We start from the raw sequence: 19,234 nt of genomic DNA on the forward strand, positions 1-19,234 counted from the left end.
TGAGGAAACAGGTAAAGGGCTATAAAATATTAGTTGCTACGATTACAGGACTATTTGACATTCCAGTCTCAATTTATGGTGGAGGGCTCGGAGCAGTGCCAAAAGCAGCCAGGATCTCTCCCTGTTAGGGAGCCATGGGTGGGGAACAGACTTGGCAAACAGGCACAGTTGCGATCCTTGGTTCCTGCTCTCTGATTCTGGGCAGCTGAAAGCAGAGATTGGCTGTTAAATACTGCTAGTGACTGAGGCCACAGAATCCTGACAGAGGTTCCACTCAGTTGTAAAGCTCGAAATAGAAGAAAAGCTTGCTTTTTAAAAATGCTACTTTCTAATAAACAAGCATCGTGGGCTTGTTAGAGAACATTTGTAGAGAAACAAGAAAGGGAGAAAACACAGTACTTACAACTCTAAGGAAAACATCAACATTTTGATAAACTTATGTCTAGGTGTTTTAATAGACATAAGTAGGTGAGATTTTTGTTGTTTATTTTAATTTAATTCAAATTGAACTTCTGTACCTAGGGAGTGTCTTATCTAAGGGAAAGACTATTCCAGAGAAATGTTGCATGTCTATTTTCAAAGTTATTGCCAAAGCAAGGGTTAAGAATTCATAAAAGAAATTGCTTTTATATATGTGTGTGTGTGTACATAAATATATATACACATATATATATACACATATAGCTACATATATATGTCTATACGTGTGTGTGTGTGTGTGTATAAAAGCATAATCTAAACGCCTTTGGGAAGAGAGGCACAAAGTTCTATTTATCTTTATGGTTTGTCTTCATTCAGTCTGACATAAGGCAATGCTTCTCTTCAGGACCCTTACCTGAGAAAGGGTTGTACGGCTTTGCAAATGCACCACAACTTAGCTGGCTAGAAAATTCTGGGGATACGAAACATTCTCTTAAAACCTTGTGTGTGTGCTAGGCCATTGTGGCCGGGAAGGCAGTTCTCTAATAAGGCACCTTGGCCCCAGTCCTGGCTCTTTGAATTACTAATTGTTTGACACTATTTTCAGAAACACGTGAATCTTAATAGCATTTAGCCCTAAAATTGCCGAGGATTAAATGAGTTAACATTTGAAGGCACTAAGAACAGTGACAGGCGCATAAAAATTTGCAGTGCGTATTAGCTAACGCTGCTGTCTTTTATATTATTATTATCATCATCTTCATAATCATATCCCCATGTTTCAAATTGAAACGACGAAGTCTAAGCACTGATTTTTTAGTTGTTTTTTTTTTGTTGTTTTGATGAAGATGTTTTTGTCTAGATCCTTATGAGAATCTTTTAGTCTCGTAATTTAAAATATTGCCAGCATGTGCTTAAGTTTGAGTCTCATCATTGATTTTGTCTGGAACCTATTGTGCTCTTCATAGTTTGCAAAATCAGAACTTCATTTCTCCAAAAGGCATTTTTAGCTGCGTGTTTGATTATTATTCTCTTCCAGTTGCTTCATTATCTCCTCCCCAAACACTTATCATTCTTAGCTTAGATGGCCATTCAATATTTCCTGTAACATTTTCCTTCTTGCTTTTGTTCGTCTCTTTATTGCCACTTCAACCTCATGTTTTGGGAAAATTTACTAAATATTTTCTTTTTTCCATTTCGATAAAACATCAAATATTTATTGAACATTGACCATATGGTAAGCTAGGTCACAAAGATTAGTTTTAGTAGGCACCTGTCAGTGGATTGCATGCTATACAATAAGCTCTCTGTATCTATGGGTTCTGTATTCGTGTGTTTAACCAACTGTGGAAGAAAACATTTTTTTAATAATAATTTTTATTTTTCAGTTATAATTGGCATACAATACTATATTAGCTTCAGGTGTACAACAAAGTGATTAGACATCTATATAACTCACAAAGTGATCCCCCCAATAAACCTGTGCCCTTATGACACCGTATATAGTTATAATATTATTGGCTATATTCCTCATGCTAAACTTTCTATCTCCATAACTATTTTGTAACTACCAAGTTGTACTTCTTAATCCCTTCCCTTTTTTCACCGACTCCCACAACCCCCCTCCCATCTGGTAACCCTCAGAATGTCCTCCATATCTATGAGTTTGTTTCTATCTGTTTGTTTATTTTGTTCTTTAGACTCTACATTTACATGCAGTCACGGGGCATTTGCCTTCTTTTATCTGACTTACTCCACTCAGTATCCTCTAGGTATCACGAGAGTATCATGATAGATCTTTTCCCATCCCCTTGCTTTTAGTCTGTGTGTGTCTTTTAATCTGAAGTGAGTCTCTTGTAGGCAGCATATGTAAGGGTCTCGTTTTCTTATCCGTTCAGCCACCTTGCCTTTGATTGGAGCATTTAATTCTTTTTCATTCGAAGTACTCATTGATAGATATGTAGATATTGCCATGCATTTTAGACTTTTGATACATATATTTTTCTTCTTCTTAAAGAAGTTCTTCCAACAATTCCTATAAGACTGGCTTGGCGGTGATAAACTCCTTTAGCTTTTGTTGTCTGTGAAGCTCTTTATCTGTCCCTCGATTCTAAATGATAACTTTGCTAGATAAAGTAATCTTGGTTGTAGGCCCTGGGTTTTCATTGCTTTGAATATTTTGCACCAAGCCCTTCTGGCCTGTAAAATTTCTGTTGAGAAATTGGCTGAGAGTCTTATGGGCATTTCCTTGCATGTAACTAATTGCTCTTCTCTTGCTGCTTTTAACAGTCTCTGTTTGAATTTAACCTTTGGCATTTTAATTATGGTGTGTCTTGGTGTGAGCATCTTTGGGTTCCTCTGGTTTAGGACTCTCTGAACTTCCTGGGGTTGTTTGCCTATTTCTTTCATCAGGTTAGCGAAGTTTCCTGTCATTATTTCTTCAGATAGGTTTTCAATTCCCTGCTCTCTCTCCTTTGCTGGTATACCTATGTTATGCTTAATGTTGTCTCGGAGGCTTCTTAAACTACCCTCGTTTTTTTTAGATTCTTTTTTCTTGTTGCTGTTCTCCCTGGGTGTGCTCCTTCCTCTTCTGTGTTGCTGATTCAGTCCTTTGTTTCATCTACTCTGTTGATTCCCTCTAATGCACTCTTCATCCCAGGTATTATATTCCTCATTTCTGCCTGGCTTCCTATTACGTTTTCTATCTCCATTTTTATGTTACTTATCTCTTTATTGAAGTTCTTTCTGAGTTCATCTACTTTTTCCCTAAATTCTCCGAGCATCCTTATAACCAGTATTTTGAACTCTGCATCTGGTATATTGCTTGTGTCCATTTCAGTGAATTTTTTTTTTTTTTCCTGGAGCTTTGTTCTGTTCTTTCATTTGGAACATGCTTGTTTGTCTCCCCGTTTTGACTGCCTTCCTGTGTTTGTTTCTATGTATTAACTGGGCTCCTAAATCTCCCAGTCTTAGTAGAGTGGCCTTATGTAGTAGGCGTGCTGTGTGACCTCTTGGCACAGACCTGAGAGAGGTCCAGCTGCAGGCCAAATTCAGCCGCAGCCTGTGTACCTCCAGGGCCACCTGGTAGCAGTCACCAAGCAATCCACAAATGGCTGCCACCCATACTGGCCTTATAGGTGCCTTGAGGTGCCAAACAGAGGCTGGCTGCCATTGGCATGGGGTGCGGTACTGGTCAGCAAGAGGTTCAGGGCACACCAAGGCCAGATGCTGCTTCATGGGTTTTGTGAGCCTTTGAGAGATTTTATGAAAGTTTGCAGCAGGAACCAAAACAGCCCATTTGTATGGAATAAATCACTGGACATGGCTTGGGTGGGCTTGCAAGTTGGGAGAGGTGGAGTCTCAGAGAATCCCTTGGGCTCAGTGACCTGTGTATCCAGGTTGGTGAAACCAGTGTCTGTAGGCTGGGAGGCTGGAGGGCTCAACAAAAGAACAATGGCCTCTGTTTGCACCTCTGCCATGGTGCAAGCCTCTCCTCCGTCCCTCGCCCTGAAGCCTGATGAGCTCAGTGCCTCCCTGTGTGACCCTGGTGCCTCAGTGCTGGAGCTCAGAGCGAGCGAGTCCGTCAGTGAGTAAGGCCCAGTGCGGGCCCTTTAAGATGAAGGTCTCCACTCTCCACGGGCCTCCATCTCACTTAGCCGCGACCTCTGCTGGGAACCCTGTGCTGGGGAGCCCAGTGTGCGGCCGGGACCCCATGCTGCTCAGGTAGGGGAGGTGGCTCTGAAGCCGAGATAGTCCTCCCAATTCTCCATTGCCACACGCAGTCGTGGGACCAGGCTGTCATGTCTCCGCCTCTCCTACCATTTTGCGGTGACTTGTTATGTGATGTGACCTAGTTGTAGGGCTTCTGTTCAGCCAGCCCTCTGGTGACTCTGCATGCTGATTGTTCTGTAGTTCTGCTATATTTCAGTGTGGTCACTAGAGGAGGCCTGTACACTCTCTATCTTCTACGCCATCTTGAATCTTCTCCCCCCTCAAAAATATTTAAATGTTATGTTGTTGCCGGTGTGTACTATATAGTTAGGCCTAGGATGGTTGTGTCTGTACTGAACATGTACAGACTTTTTGTCTTGTCATAATTCCCTAAACAATAGTGTAACAACTATTTACATGGCATTCACATTGCATTAGGTATTATAAGTAATCTAAGGATGATTTAAACTAGTATATGAGGGGATGTGTGTAGGTTATATGCAAATACTACCTAATTTTATGTGAAGAAGTTGAGCATCCACAGATTTTGGAATTTATAAGGAGGTCCTGGAACCAATCTCCCATGAATAACAAGGCTTAACTGTGTGTGTTTATTGTATTTTCTTCTCAGGGACCTCATGGGCCCATCAGAGAAGAGTAAGAAGGTGGGGTCTAAGGCTGATGACTAATAGCAGGGGTCCCCAGCCCCTGGGCCTCAGACCGATACTGGTCCATGGACTGTTAGGAACCAGGCCACACGGCAGGAGGTGAGCGGTAGGCGAGCGAGCGAAGCCTCATCTGTGTTTGCAGCTGCTCCCCAGCACCAGCATCACCGCCTCAGCTCTACCTCAGATCATTAGGCATTAGATTCTCATAGGAGCACCAGTTCCTGGTGCCAAAATGGTTGGGGACCGCTGACTTATAGTCAAGGTAGAGTGAATGAACATAGCCACATAGAATCCCTATGGTCTTTGATAGAAAATTTAGACATCTTTATAATTTGAATTGTAAAAAAACAGTCTTTCATTCTAAAGATGAAAAAATAAAGAATTGTAAAGATCGAGTGTTCTGTCCAGGGTCACCCAGCTGGCTTATGGTAAAGCCAGGGTGAAAAAAGGCTCAGACCCCAGCCCCAAACTAGTTCCCCTTCTCCTTTTTGATCCCCAGTTTCTTAGTTTATGAAACAGTGTTACATGCCAATCAGTAGAATCTCTAATCGGCATAATGCTTTTGAATATCTACTCTGTGCCTAGCCCTCTGAAGCAGAATTGAAAAAGAAAAATGGGCGTAATTTGGTTAAGAGTGAAAGGAAAGACATTCCAGTTGGGAGAAAGGGTTTGTGCAAAAGTATGGAAGTGGGAATGATAAACTAGTATGTGGGCACGTGCGTGTTTCGGCGTGTGGGGTAGGGCGGGGGCATTCCCGCAGACCCTCATGCGTCAGTAAATCGCAGTGCAACTAGAAGGTGATCAGATAGGACGAGGTGGGGGGTGACAGACAGTGTTGGAGGCCAGGTTATATTCACCTTTAACATGTAAGAGCTCACTTCTCATCTTAGTAACATTCAGTTTTTTCGAAATGTTTGATTTCTGTCTGGAGCAGACAATATATACGCATGAAGCTCGTTCTGCTATTTGAAGCTCTTTTGCTCTCTGTAGGAATTTCTGGGGAGTCAAACTGTTACAAGAGCTCACAGCAGGGAAAAGAAAGACAGAATTGGTCTAGAGATTGCTGCCTGAGGACTCGGCAGAATTACATTAAGGGGTCACCTCACCACCTACATGTTGAAGGAGAATCTTGGCAGGTCAGAGGCAGTTGCTGCCCAGGCCTCGTGGATGGCTCACGGAGTCTCGTCCTCAGAGTCCTTCGATGCTTGGCTGGAGGGGTCAACATCATCTCTTAACCCAGAACTCAGTTCCCTGAAGGCCAGACTTCTTCCCTCTTGATTTGGGTCCAAATTTTGTGAGCTGCCTTCAAATGTCAAACAGTAACTCCTGGCTTTGCACAATTGGTGATGTGGGCTTGGGTATTGGGGCGGGAGTATTGGTTGTTTTATATGTAAAAAAGCTCATGACTGAGAACTGGTGTGTGCCTGTACAACCTCTTACTAAGAAAACTAGGAGTTCAAGCATCTGATGATGCTGGTAGAATTGTTTGGAGACAAACATGAAAGAATTAAAGGCTCATTCCCTCCCTATATACTGAGGTTCAATTCCGAGTAAGATTTAGTGGCATTTTTCCCACCTGCTGGGTCATAGACAAGCCGTATTTTTTTTTTCTTTAGGCATCATTTACATGTAGCAAAATACCTATATTTTAAATGAACATCTGAATGAGTCTTACACAACTCTAGTCACGATATAGAAATTTTTATCACCCCAGAATTTTTTCTCATACCCCTTTCCAGGTTATCCACCAGAGGTAATGCTCTTCTGATTATTATTATTATTATTATTATTATTATTATTATTATTTTATCATTCAAATTAACATGTAGTGCATTTCAACACACCAGAAAGTTCTCTCATGCCTCCTCCTGGTCAATTCCTGCTATCCCAGGTAACTGTAATTCTGACTTTTATCTCTATAAATCAACTATACTTGTACTTGAACTTTTCATGTAAACGGAATTATCATGCATTCTCCTTTTCTTTTTATTTTTGTTTTGCACCCATAATTTTCTTTTGAGATCTGCCTGTGTTATATATCAGTAGTTTGTTCCCTTTTCCTTGCTGTGCAGTATTCTGTTATATAGATGTACATCAGTTAGTTGATCCACAAGCACCGACCCGGGCTTGACTTGTCCTCTGATTTCCTTCTTTCAACAGCTTCTGAATTAACTTCTTTCTCTCCTTACACCTCTATGTCTCAGCCCTTGGATGAAAGGCAGAATGTGAGCTCCTGGCAGTCGGGACACTCTGTTTTGTTCACTGCTGTATCCTCAGTGTCTAGGACAGAGTGTGACATATAGTAGGTACTAAATGTTTGTATAATGAGTGAGTGAATGAGTGTTCAGAGCACATGGCTTTCATTGTTTTCCAGTCTGGCCCTGTGTGGTACTTTCCCAAGCAAATCGAAACGATGCGATTCCCAGGACAGTCTCTTTGCTCAGAGACTTATGTGAATTTCTAGCCCCACAGATAATACTTGGGCTCTCTCTATAAGAACTTTCCCCAACCTCTAGACCAGATCAGGTCCCTTTACAGGCCTTATAACTGACTCTATCACCCCCAACATGACCCTCATTGCACTTTATTGTCATTGCTGCTTTAATTGGCTGCCTTATCCTCTGAGTCCATGGGTACAGACAGCCTGTATTTTTGCCCACCACTAAATTTCACCTTCACCACTCTTTCTGGCACATGAGAAAAACAGGCTTTCCTTCACAGGGAGTTTCTCGCTGCCAGATTGTTCATCTCAAGACCCCGGCGATTAGGCAAAGCCCTTCATAAAGAGAAAAATAGACTTGAAAATATGGCCCCTGCTGAGAACTTAAGGTCTGTATCTCCCCCAAATTAATATGGTGAAGTTCTAACCCTGTAATGTGATGGTATCAGGAGGTGGTGGTATTAGGTTTCAAGGCAGTCATGTGTACAGAACCCCCATTATGGGATTAATGCCCTTAGGTAAAGGAGAAGAGATCAGAGATCTCTTTCTTTCCACCTGCTAGGAAATAGCAAGAGATAGCATTCTGGAAACCCAGAAGAACATTCTCACCAGGAACGGGACTGGCTGGCAGTTTGATCTTGGACTCCCATTCTCCAGAGCCGTGAGAAATAAATGTCTGTTGTTTAAGCCCCCCAGTCAGTGGCATTTTGTGATAGCAGCCTAAGCTACTAAGACAGTCTTTATGGAAGATGTCTACTTAGGATGCAACATTTCATAGGCAGAGACATGTCTTTATCCTTTAAATATTTTAGCCCAAATGTTAAACCTATCAATGTGTTGGGTGGGTCACAGTCATGGGAACCTAGACATTAACTTGGCATTGTCCTGTAGAAAATGTTTATTTTCACCTAAATGTTTGGAAACCTGGGAACCTGAAAGTACTGGTTCTGTTTTTCCTATATTAACTTCCAGGCCCTTTCACGATCATACACCCAACCTTCATCTCTTGCAACAAAAGATAGGCTTTGAGGTCCCAGAGAAGTGTAAGCCATTATGGGCATGCGATCTGTCTTCCTTTATTCCCAGCAAAGACCCTTCAGGGCTTCATGCATGGGCTTCACAAGAGTTTATGAATTCCTGAAATGGTGTGCAAAGCTCTAGGGAACATGCTTATATCCATTAGTCGGGGAAGAGAGTCTGGAATTTCTTACTGGATTTTCGTAAGGACCTGTGCATTCCCCAAAGTTAAAAACTGCTAGTGTCGAGTTCCTTTAATGACCCTCCTAATTAATTACTGAAGTAACTCAAGTGCAAGAGGAAAAAGAACGGGGCACGAATGATCCCTGAACCCTGAGTGCTAAAGCCCTTCCCCCCACCTCCTTCTAGCTTTACAGGTTGTGAGCCCTCTGTGCACCTCAGTTTTCTTTCTGACGACTCTAGTGGCTGGATTATATGGCCTCATCGATTTTTTTTTTGCACTATCTGGCTGAAAAGTTCATCTCAGATGGAGAGGACAGCTGACACAAATAAAATACAGTCTTTCTGTGCATTTTGAAAAAGTTGGTGCCTACCAAAAAAAAAAAGATCCTGGGTTTTATCTCAGCTTCTCTCTCTTTGAACCAGTAGTATACATGACTGCTAGAGAATGCCAGTTATAATCTATGGATTACTAAAAAAAGAAAAAGAAAAAGCTAAACAATAATCCGATGGCTTCTTGGTGCCAGGTACGAGAAACACTATGATATATCCATGATACAGTCCTGAGGGGACAGAGGGAGAGATAATGCATTGACTTGTCTGCACATGGATGTGCAAACTAGTAAGTCATTTGAAATGGAGACACTTCTGTACTCGAGGGAATGTTTGTTACTATACTTGCACCGACCATCAGAAATACCCAAGAATAGACTAAAACATTTGGAAAGATTGATACTTTATTTTCTTTCTGGTGGTCAGCAATTTACTGCTAATGCTTGAAACAGGAGAGCGAAAACCATGGTGGAAAGTCGAAGTAAGAGAGCTGAATGTGGCCACTTGCTCAAGCTCCAAAGAATTAAAGTCAGCTGCTCTTCATTCTGTCCAGGGTCAGTCTGTGCATAATTATATTAATGAATTGGCCAGAGTCATCACAGAGCTACAAAATCTTACCCTTGGGGCCTCCCTGGAGACTGATAGGAACTCTGGAGAGTTGATAATGGTGATCAAAGGGTCTATATATTTAAAATGCACAAAGGATGAGCCCAGAAATTATCTGCCTGCCAACTTAACTTCTCTACCTGGAACAAATTATCCAAGAATCAATTTGCAAACACCTTTGAGATAACGAGGCCTTGAGTAAAGGCTTTGTAAAGAAAAGCTTCTAGCTTGACTAATCGGCTTAATTTCCTTCTCTGACCAAATGGCAGGCTGTAATAGAGGCAATCTGACGCTGTCCCTTAAGATTTTCTTCGAGTCACACTGAGAAAATATTGTCCACCTCTGTTTCATAGCAATTATTCTGTTTCTGGAGAATCTTTCTTGCTAGGTGATTAATTAGAAAGAAATGAGTTTTATCTATCCTGAAGCTCTCACCCGAGCACCAAACTGAAACTTATACCTGCCTTACCCACCTGAAGAGCCCGGAGGTCCTCTAGAAGTTCTTAACACATACACTGTACTCCACGGCCAAATGTCTCCCCTACCCTTCACTTCCTAGTTCTGCTCCAAAAAGCATTAACTTGTTCATACTCTTAGACAGATAATCCCATTCCTGGCAGTTGGTCCTAAGACAAGATGAGACAAACAGGGCTGGAGCCATTTGCACAACGATGTTCATCGAAGCATTATTTACTGTGGGAAAACTTGAACCAACTCATGTGCCCAACAATTGGAAAATAGTCAGTGTGATTACCCGATGGATTGTCCTGTAGCTATTAAAGACAATGACGGTCTGTTGCCCACGTCCATGAGTCTCTGACTAGTGGTTACCAGAGGGTAGGTGGGGAGTGGGAGGGGAGAGGTAGATGGGGTAAAAGGGTAAAATATGTGGTAATAGAAAGAAATCTAACTCCGGATGGCGAACACACAATGCAAAATATATATATATATATGTATGTATGTATATATGTATGTATGTATATGCATGTATATATGTATGTATATATGTGTGTGTATATATATATATATATATATATATATATATATATATGTCTTCCTGTTGAATTGTACACCTGAAACTTACTGGATTTCATTAACCAATGTTGCCATAATAAAAAAAAAATTTAAGTTATAAAAATAAAGATGATGGTAAAATCCATGTACTATATAAACAAAACCCTTAGGATGTAATAAGTGAGGGGAAAACAACACTATATTATGCCCATGTATTACTGGAACCCCATGAAAAAGGTTTAAGTATATGGACAGAAATTGGAATGGAACAGAGAGAAATAAAAAGGACTGTTATATTGGGTGCTAGGGAAGGTGACATGTGCTCTCTTTTTATTTTCTTTATTGTCATTCCACTGCTGTTTTTTTTTTTTGCAACAAATACACCCACTTTGATTTTTAGAAAATGGGCATCAAGAGGCAAACAGCCTTCCAAGAGGAGAGCAGGTCTGGGAAGGCATGCGGTTACCTACCTTACCTGCTCTGTGATCTTGGTTTGGTGACCTGGTCGGTTGGGTTCTCAGTTTTTTTTTTTTTTTAAGATATCAAAATAAAGGTGACAGTGCCCCAAGAATTATACAAAGAAATTACGTAAGATTTCTTGGCAAATAAGTACAAAATAAATGCTTTTTGCAGCTTTGCCGGTGAACTAAGGATTGCCAGAGAGAGAGAGGCCACCACAAATGCTTATTGAAACCCTAGTCCATTTAGCCGAAGACATAGAACTTAATGGGAGAGGGGTTGGCAACACGTAACAAATAAAATATAACTCGGCGTGGCTTTTGCCTTGACCCATGATTCCCACTGGGGACACTGTGGCCAGTGATACTCTCCCTGCTGGAGGAAACTGCTAGAATGGAGGAAGGAGCCGAATTCTTGCTGTGCCATCCTCCTTTTGCTACTTAGGAGAACTTCCCCCAACGATCTATGTGCTCCTGTAAAAGAGATGTTTGTAAACCTTAGGCTCCCCTGAGTTTTGAAACGAGTCACTTCAGTAAAGGCAGGTGCTCATTTGAGGATAGAAAGTGGAATATTAACCCAGACAGCTTGGCTGTGGTTCCGAAAAACAATTTACGCACAATTGCCTTCTTTCCTTTTTTTAGATGGTAGAGATATGGCAGGTGTTACATATAGTTCCTGAAGAGATACTGATTCAGGTACTTACATACAAAACCATGAAAATTATAGTAGGCCATGAATAGGGTTAAAAAGGGGATTTGGGCTATTTTTTATGGCTCCGTCTGGAATTCTATCCTTTTGTCTCGTATGCTTAGATTCTGCTCTGTAAATTACTTGGGTCTACATCTTTTTCCGATTGTTTACCTTTCAGAGCCCCCCACACCCATCGCCCCCCCAGAGCTGCTGGCCGTTGGGGCCACGTACCTGTGGATCAAGCCAAATGCCAACTCCATCATCGGGGATGGTCCCATCATCCTGAAGGAGGTGGAGTATCGCACGACCACAGGCACCTGGGCCGAGACCCACATAGTCGACTCTCCCAACTATAAGCTGTGGCATCTGGACCCTGATGTGGAGTATGAGATACGGGTTCTACTCACGAGACCAGGAGAGGGAGGCACAGGACCACCAGGGCCTCCGCTCACCACCAGGACCAAGTGTGCAGGTAAGAACCTCCTTCCATTTCAAGATGCTGGGTGGTTGCTGTCAGTGATCCTCCCCTTGGCTTTCTGTGACAATCATTCCTAAACTCCTTTGATGTGAGTATGTGGTGTGTCCTGTTGTGGAGAAAAGTGGTCAGGGTTTTGATCTCGCCTTAGAGGACCTCCTGCCTCTGGTGGCATCTCTGTGGCTCTGACTGCGGCTCTAAGAACTGCCCGAAGTTCTGTGATGGGCAGAGGTTCCCAGTTCTGACAGTGTTTCCGATGGGATCCCCGTTTTCTCTCTCCGAGGGCTCCCATGCCATTTGTTTGTCTGCGGCTTCCTAGTGTTGATAGTGCCTCTGACTGCTATTGGTTTTGTGTCTCTGATGGCTCCTGACCCTGTTTCTCTGAGGTCTCCTGGCTCTGACTGTGTCCCCTGAAGGTCTCAATTGGACTTTCTCTCTGAGTGTTTCAGTCTCCTGTTGATACCTAAGGTGTTTCTGATTCTAGCTATGTCCCTGCGCTGGGCCTGTAAACCTAATGAGTTGTTTGTTTTGACATTTTCCCTGGGGGTTCCTGGTTCTGGTTCTGCCTTTGAGGGGCTCCTGGCTCTGAAAGTATCTCTCAGTGGATTCTGGAACTGCTGAGTCACAAAGAGCCTCCCAGCTCTGTACCTCTTGGCTCCTGGCTCCTACCTATGAGTCTGAGTTGGGCCTGTCCTTCCAAGTGTCCTCGGGATTCTGTATCCCTGCAAGCTCCTGGCTCAGTGTTCTCTGTGGGCTCCTTGCTCAGTGTTCTCCGTTGGTTCCTGACTCGGACTGTTTCTCTGAGGTTTCCACATACTGCTTATGATTTTGCTGGCTGGGACTGTGTCTGGGAGGGCTGTTTGGATCCAACCATGTTCCTGAGGTCTCCAGGATTCTGTGGTGTTTCTAACAGGGATGTTGGCTGAGTTTGTGTCTCTAACTGTATCCCTGAGATGTTCCAGCTCTGAACGCAACTCAAGAAATTTAAAGAACCCGGTGCTCATTTTCTTTTTGCAAATCACATTATTTATATGATCTTATTTTTCCCCTCTGAGTAACCATTCGATGTAAGTATTTTTAGTTTATATATCCATGAATGGAGACTCGGTATTTTTAAACTTTTTGTCCAAAAGTCATAGAACTGGCCAGTGGTGCAGTCCAAATTTGCACCTGACTCAAATGCCCTTGATCATTGGTCACGGTGGGGTGGATAAACAGAGAGGTGTGCACCATCTGCATGCTGCCTTGAGCTGGAAGTGTTTCAGGGGGCTCAGGAGAGCAGCAGCATGGGACACTGGCTTCCAAGGGAAAAGGAGTCCCCAATGGCTTCTGGGTGGGGAGAGGACCCATCAGCACAGCGACGACCATGGAACGAAAAGCAAAGTAAAATACAGTCAGTTTGGTTATAATGTGACATATATGTCCCTAAACATCACTGCACTATGCAAAGTTATGCAAAAAACAAACAAACAAACAAAAAACACTGGGCTTAGGGGGTAGAATACTCATACTTCATCGGTGACACCTAAAAAAATTGAGAAGAACCTAGTAAAAATGGTGGCACGATTTTACGCACGTTAATGGCCAGGGTATGAATAAATACTGCAGTACATATTAGTGTGTTACCTTGAGAAGCCCTGCGATTTGCTTGCAGAGGTGGATGTCGAAAAGATTGCAGCCTGCAAGCTATGGCGACGTGGCGAAGGAGGGCCATCTGAGGGTAGTGGAAAGTTCTAACACCAGGTGTGGATGGACGTAGCTCATAACATGCCTGGTGAGCTGAGGGAGCAGGTAGATATGCGAGGTGAGTGTGCTCCGTATGTTCTCACGTGGCTCAATTCACCTGGGTGCAGTTTTTTCCTTCATTCGTGTTTCTGTGTGCAAAATCACACACAGAAAATGTGAAACCCGTGTTATGTTCAAATCATTCCCTAATATGTCAGTCATGATGGAACACGTTCATGTCATCAAGACAGGCGTTATAGAGGGATTGACTGTTAACCATTCTAAAGTATCTCCGTAGTGTATCTTGGCAGTATATAACCCAAAGTTAGTACTTCTGTTGTTTGGGAAGATTCCTTTGAAAGTTATCAAACCACTCTGATGAATGGAGTTGCCGTTCTCTTGATTATGTTCAAAAATTGGCCTTTAGTAAAATTCCTCATTGAAACCTGACTGTGAAACTTACTACTTTAAAAGGACATTGGGATATGTTATTAAATCAGGTAATACCTTATCTTAGCTTTGCAATTCAATATCCATCCATAAAAATAATTGATTTGATCCTGATGATAAGACTTTCCTCTTTCCACAGGGAAAATCTGAGGGTTTCCAGGGTTTTTGATCTTTATAAATGATTTTCAAAGTACTGTAGCAGCCCCCATGGACTATTGCTGATGATCACATAATACATTGTGAAATTCAATCGCAAGATGATCATCTCAATAAAAATTTACAATCTATTGAAAATTATTGCCACGACCATGTAATGGATTTTACATATTGAAAACACAATTGTCTGGGTGTCACTATAAAAATTATGCGTTGGAATGATGCTTGTGGCTTTATATTTTTAAAATGTTGGTGTTTAAATAAGTTATGACTAGAATCTTCAATAAGTCACATTTTACAAAATGTGTCATCAAGGAGATAATCTTCTTTCCCACATTGCCACTGATGGTAGAGCTCCCCTCCCCCCCCCCCCCATAATTAATTTCTCAGAGAATTTCAAGGTTGATATTCATTCGTGGATGCTGTTTTGGGGGATTGGTAGTCTGAGTCTCCTCTCCTTTCCTTAATTCTATTATTATTTGCACGGAAAATGTACTCGTTATTTTATAAAACAGAAAATAAGAAATTTTGGAGGGTGGAAAGTATAATTCCTACCCAGAGGTATTTACAGTCTGGGTTAAGATTCCAACAAAACAGCAAAAAGGATAAAACATAAAGTCGAATTTTGAAATAGCATGCTTCATGGAGAAAAACAAAGTTTGGTATGGAAGAATAACATTCTCAGAATGACCTAAAATAGTGGTTCCCAAAGGGGGATCTCTGGATCAGCAGTGTCAGCAACCCCCGAAAACTTGTTAGAAATGCAGATTCTCAGGTGCCCCCCCCCCGCCTCACCCTGGACTTAATGATTCAGAAATTCTGGGAGGAGGGCCCAGAAATCTTTGATAGAAGGAGCCCTCTGAGCGATGCTGGTGCATAGCCACATTTAAGAACCACTGATATTACTGTGACACACCGACGTGCCACTTTGGTGGCATGTCCATTATTATACTGCTTGATCCTCGAAGCAGCTCTGAGAGGTAAATGAGAAGAAAAAAAACTAAGGTTCGAAATCATCAGACCAATGTCATAAATCAATTAAGTGCTTAGAGCGTAGTCTCTTGGCCTAAGGAACTCCCCAGTACATGGTTATGTGACTTCTTCTGTACATATCCACTTAAGGGTAGGATTGGGCAATAGGGAGGCTGGTAACTATGGAGACCAGCTGAGAATGAATGGCTACCATGCACTGCAGTGGTAGTCCTTTTCATTGAACATCTACTGAATCCCTTCCATGTGCCAAACACTGTACTAGGCACTGGTGGCAGAGGCTGGCCTAGCAAGGACATGCTGGAAGTAGGCAGAGGCTCACAGCAGGGTGCTACAAGCTCAAGTATAGCTCAGGATGACGCCAGAGGGCTAATTCAGCAAGGGTGGGTGGGGCTGTATTATGTTCTGCCAAGTCTAACAGGTCACTTACCACTGTGGCTTTGGAAGCGAGGCGGAGATTGTCAATAAGAGTTTGTCTATATAAAGCATCCCAGCCCAACCATCTGAAGTTCAGAACAAGACTTAGCCACTTTGGCCAGAATCTGGACAGACTGTCAGCTAGGAGCCCTGGAATGTGGGGCGGAGAGAAGAGAGCCAAAGATGACATTTCCAAGCTTTTTTTCTGGTTGAGATGGCCGAAGGATGGATGACGGAGTCATTTTCTGAGCTGGAAAACACAAATGATGGTTTAGGGGCAAGGAAGTGAGTTCAGTGTTGCATATGTTGTACGTGAGGTGAAGACGCATGGCCGGCGATGGCATGTGTAAATCTGGAACTCAGGAGAGACCAGTCGATTCCCTCTTCCTCTTCCATGGGAACTCTCTGATTGCACCTGGATTTTAGAATCAAAGGGACTTCTTAGTACCGATGTAAGCAATTTAATTCTCTTTCTTCATGCCGTTCTCTTGAGATGCTCCATTCGTTTACTTTTTTCATTCATCATTTTGTTCCTTTTGCTCCATTTAATCATTTACCATCCTTCCTGAGATAGAGGCCTGGGGAGCAAATGCGATAATGTACATCAAAGTGCTTTGAAAAGCTCGAAAAGCTCGAAAAGCTCTTCAGATGCTTATAATGAAACAAATCATTATTTGTTGCTGCTGTTGTTCTGCGTGTTATGATTATGAATCATCATATCAAAACAGGAAGTCTTACTTGTCCATTTCTCTGGATTGACTGGCATATGGAAAGGTGGGCTATGTTCTTCTGTTTTTCATCCTCCAATGAGAAATCTCATTTCAGAGCATGCTGATCATATTGTGGTGTGGTTTGTCAGAGGTTTTCTTGCTTAGAGCAGTGGGTGGTTTCCTTTAGCATATCCCAACAGCAGACATCCAGTGATATGAGTTGGGCCTAGGAGGGTTGTCTGGTGCCCACTCAGCCTCACCTTGAATGCTATCTCTAATGGAAAGTTTACAATCTCCCATGGCAGACCATTTCACTGCTTCGGATCCTGAGTGATTACTATTATTCTCTACCCAGCGTTAGTCTGGTTATCATAAAACTCTAGATGGGGTCTTATGTAGGAGCAGAGAGTATTCATTAGGTTCAAAAGAGTTGGGGCAGCAGACAGGCTGCTAGCATCAGCTATCTGGACTATATACATACAATGAGAATCAAAGGCAAGGGCATCGAGGATGAGGGCCAAGGTTAGTAACTGGGGAAGGCAGGTGAGATAAGAGGGGCGAACACCACATTGGTCCAGCTTGTCTCTTCATCACTTCTGCAGGTGCCACTTTGAATGGTCTGGGCACCTGCTTGTTGATGTCTTGAAACTATCACCCAGCTTCAGACGAAAGAAACTCTCCCCCACTGTAATCCAATCTGTCTCCATATAATACCCACTTCTGAATCCTCTCAGGGGACGTATTTCTTCGTATCTCCAAAAGAGATCAATCTAAAGTTGTGTCTTTCATTTTCCAGAAATCACTTCCCTTCATCCCCCAAAGCCCTGCTTGAGCCAGACTGTGGGCAGTAGTCTTCACATCATAGTTATGGGATCACCAATGAACAGTCCAGCAAGCCAAGTGATCATCTTCCTGTAATTGCTTACTCCTGGAAATCATAAGCCCTTTGCCTGGGAACCCCCTTCCTTGTGATCTTGCAGAGTTCAGGCTCTTCAAGTGATAAGTGACTTTGCACTGTCAGAAGCATAGCAGATACTGCTGATTTTGGACGACTGTCTTCCTGTTTCCTCCACCTGAGGGTTGATTGCACATTATATGTTATTTACATATTTATGGATTTCTACTGGAAATGATATGTGTCTACTTCTCCTTTTTCTCCAGGGGGATAAAAAAAAGAGAGAGAGAGAGAGAGATTCAAATCTCTGGGCTCAATGAAGCGAGAGTAGTCATTAGAACTTGGTGGAAAGGATAGGGGCTTTCGAGCCAAAAAGAATCTGCTTTTTGTTTCAAGCTGGCACTTGCTAGCTGGATGACACTTGTCTGTGCCTCAGTTTCTTTTCTCTCATTTATGGAGGTTACAACACACTTCAGCGAGAGAAGTGTAATGCCTGGCAGAGTACCCAGAACATAGATGCCCCTTAAAGAACATTACTTAGAAATAAATCTCAGGCCTGGAGAGAGGAGGTCAGAACCTAAAACTGATTTTTCTTGCTGTGGCATGAGAGACCCGGAGGTAATTGGGCGGGAAATGGGTGGGTGGCTGGGCAGGTGTCCTGGAGTCCTTCACGTGTGGCCGCATGACCCAGAGGTATCCGCAGCGGTGTCTGACAGACAGTAGGGATGGGGGGAGAGTAGATGGGAATTGTCCTTTTTCTGATTCTGTCTCTAGTCTCAAATAAGAAAGAAGTATGTACGTTCTCCAGACACTTCTCTCTCTGCACGGCCAAGACTAGTGAGGATCAGGCTTGCCAACAGGGGACGAAAGTGAGTTCTGACCCTCTGAGATGAGCACCCTCAGGTGGGCACTGAGTTTTCAGTCTGGCTTACAGTTCTAGGGCAGAGAGAAGGCACAGAAAGAGTGAAAGAGGAGCTGAGAGTCTAGAAAATGAACAAAGCCACATAATTAGATTTGTGAGGCTTCCCTCCCCGCCGCCCCCCCCAATTCTATAAGCCCCGGCTTCACTCTCTGTACAATGGGGGCAGCATAACGGGGCTCTGAATTAAAGTAAATGAAACTTCCTTCTGAGCAGGATGATGCTATGAGCACAGCCATCTAACTCCAACCTCTGCCCTGCCATAATCCTGGTGAGATGGTCTATACATCTTAGGGAAACACAGCAAGATTAGCCAATAGAAGTCAAATCAGCATCCCGCTCAGAATCAAAGCAAAATCTCAAGACCAATGGAGAAACTCAGGAAGGAGGGGCTGGGTGTTCCATGCAAGTCACACCATGCTCAAAGGGGCATCATTGTCAGAACTGCGCAGGTGAGCCCAGATCGAAGGCAGTCACTGAAGACAGGCTGTGACTGCCGCTTCCTCAAAAAGATGTGTTTGTGGCATATATTGGTATTATTGCACTTCCCCTCTGCCCAGATTTCTGTGCTGCCTCTGTGCTTCTTTCTGCCACTGAGAGGTAGGGCCGTGGAAGAGAGATGAGAGATGAAGAAAGAGGAAAGCCCGCTCTCACCACACGTCATTCTGTTGCTGCTGCATGAGCCAAGAAGTATCTGCAGATGAGCAAGCATGCGCTAGTGCATGAGATATCGTCTCTTCTTGCAGACCCTCTTCCCACCCTCCCACCGTACCCATAATGTCTATAAGTGGTTCTTGGAGCCCCCTCACTTGGCTTATGGAAGGGCAGGAGATAAGACAAAGCCTTCTCACCTTTGCACCTGCAATTCGCAACCTCAGAGTCTCAACCCACACCGTCTCCTTATTGTGCAGGCTGAGTGTGGTGTTAGAATGAAGAGTCAGTGTCCAATTGGCACCTCT

At 43.0% G+C, this 19,234-nt stretch overlaps 1 protein-coding gene across 18 annotated transcripts in view; it reads left to right on the forward strand.

The window, feature by feature from the left end:
- PTPRT (protein tyrosine phosphatase receptor type T) overlaps positions 1-19,234 on the forward strand; it is a 918,720-nt gene that overhangs the window by 414,818 nt on the left and 484,668 nt on the right. For all 18 annotated transcript variants that reach the window (XM_016155891.2, XM_016155890.2, XM_016155892.2 and 15 more), the window contains exon 7: positions 11,717-12,010. In XM_016155891.2, coding sequence (XP_016011377.1) covers positions 11,717-12,010 — 294 coding nt within the window. The remainder of the gene's footprint in view (positions 1-11,716; positions 12,011-19,234) is intronic.

The sequence above is a fragment of the Rousettus aegyptiacus genome, unplaced genomic scaffold (genome assembly GCF_014176215.1).
Source record: "Rousettus aegyptiacus isolate mRouAeg1 unplaced genomic scaffold, mRouAeg1.p scaffold_m13_p_12, whole genome shotgun sequence".
Lineage (NCBI taxonomy): Eukaryota > Metazoa > Chordata > Mammalia > Chiroptera > Pteropodidae > Rousettus > Rousettus aegyptiacus.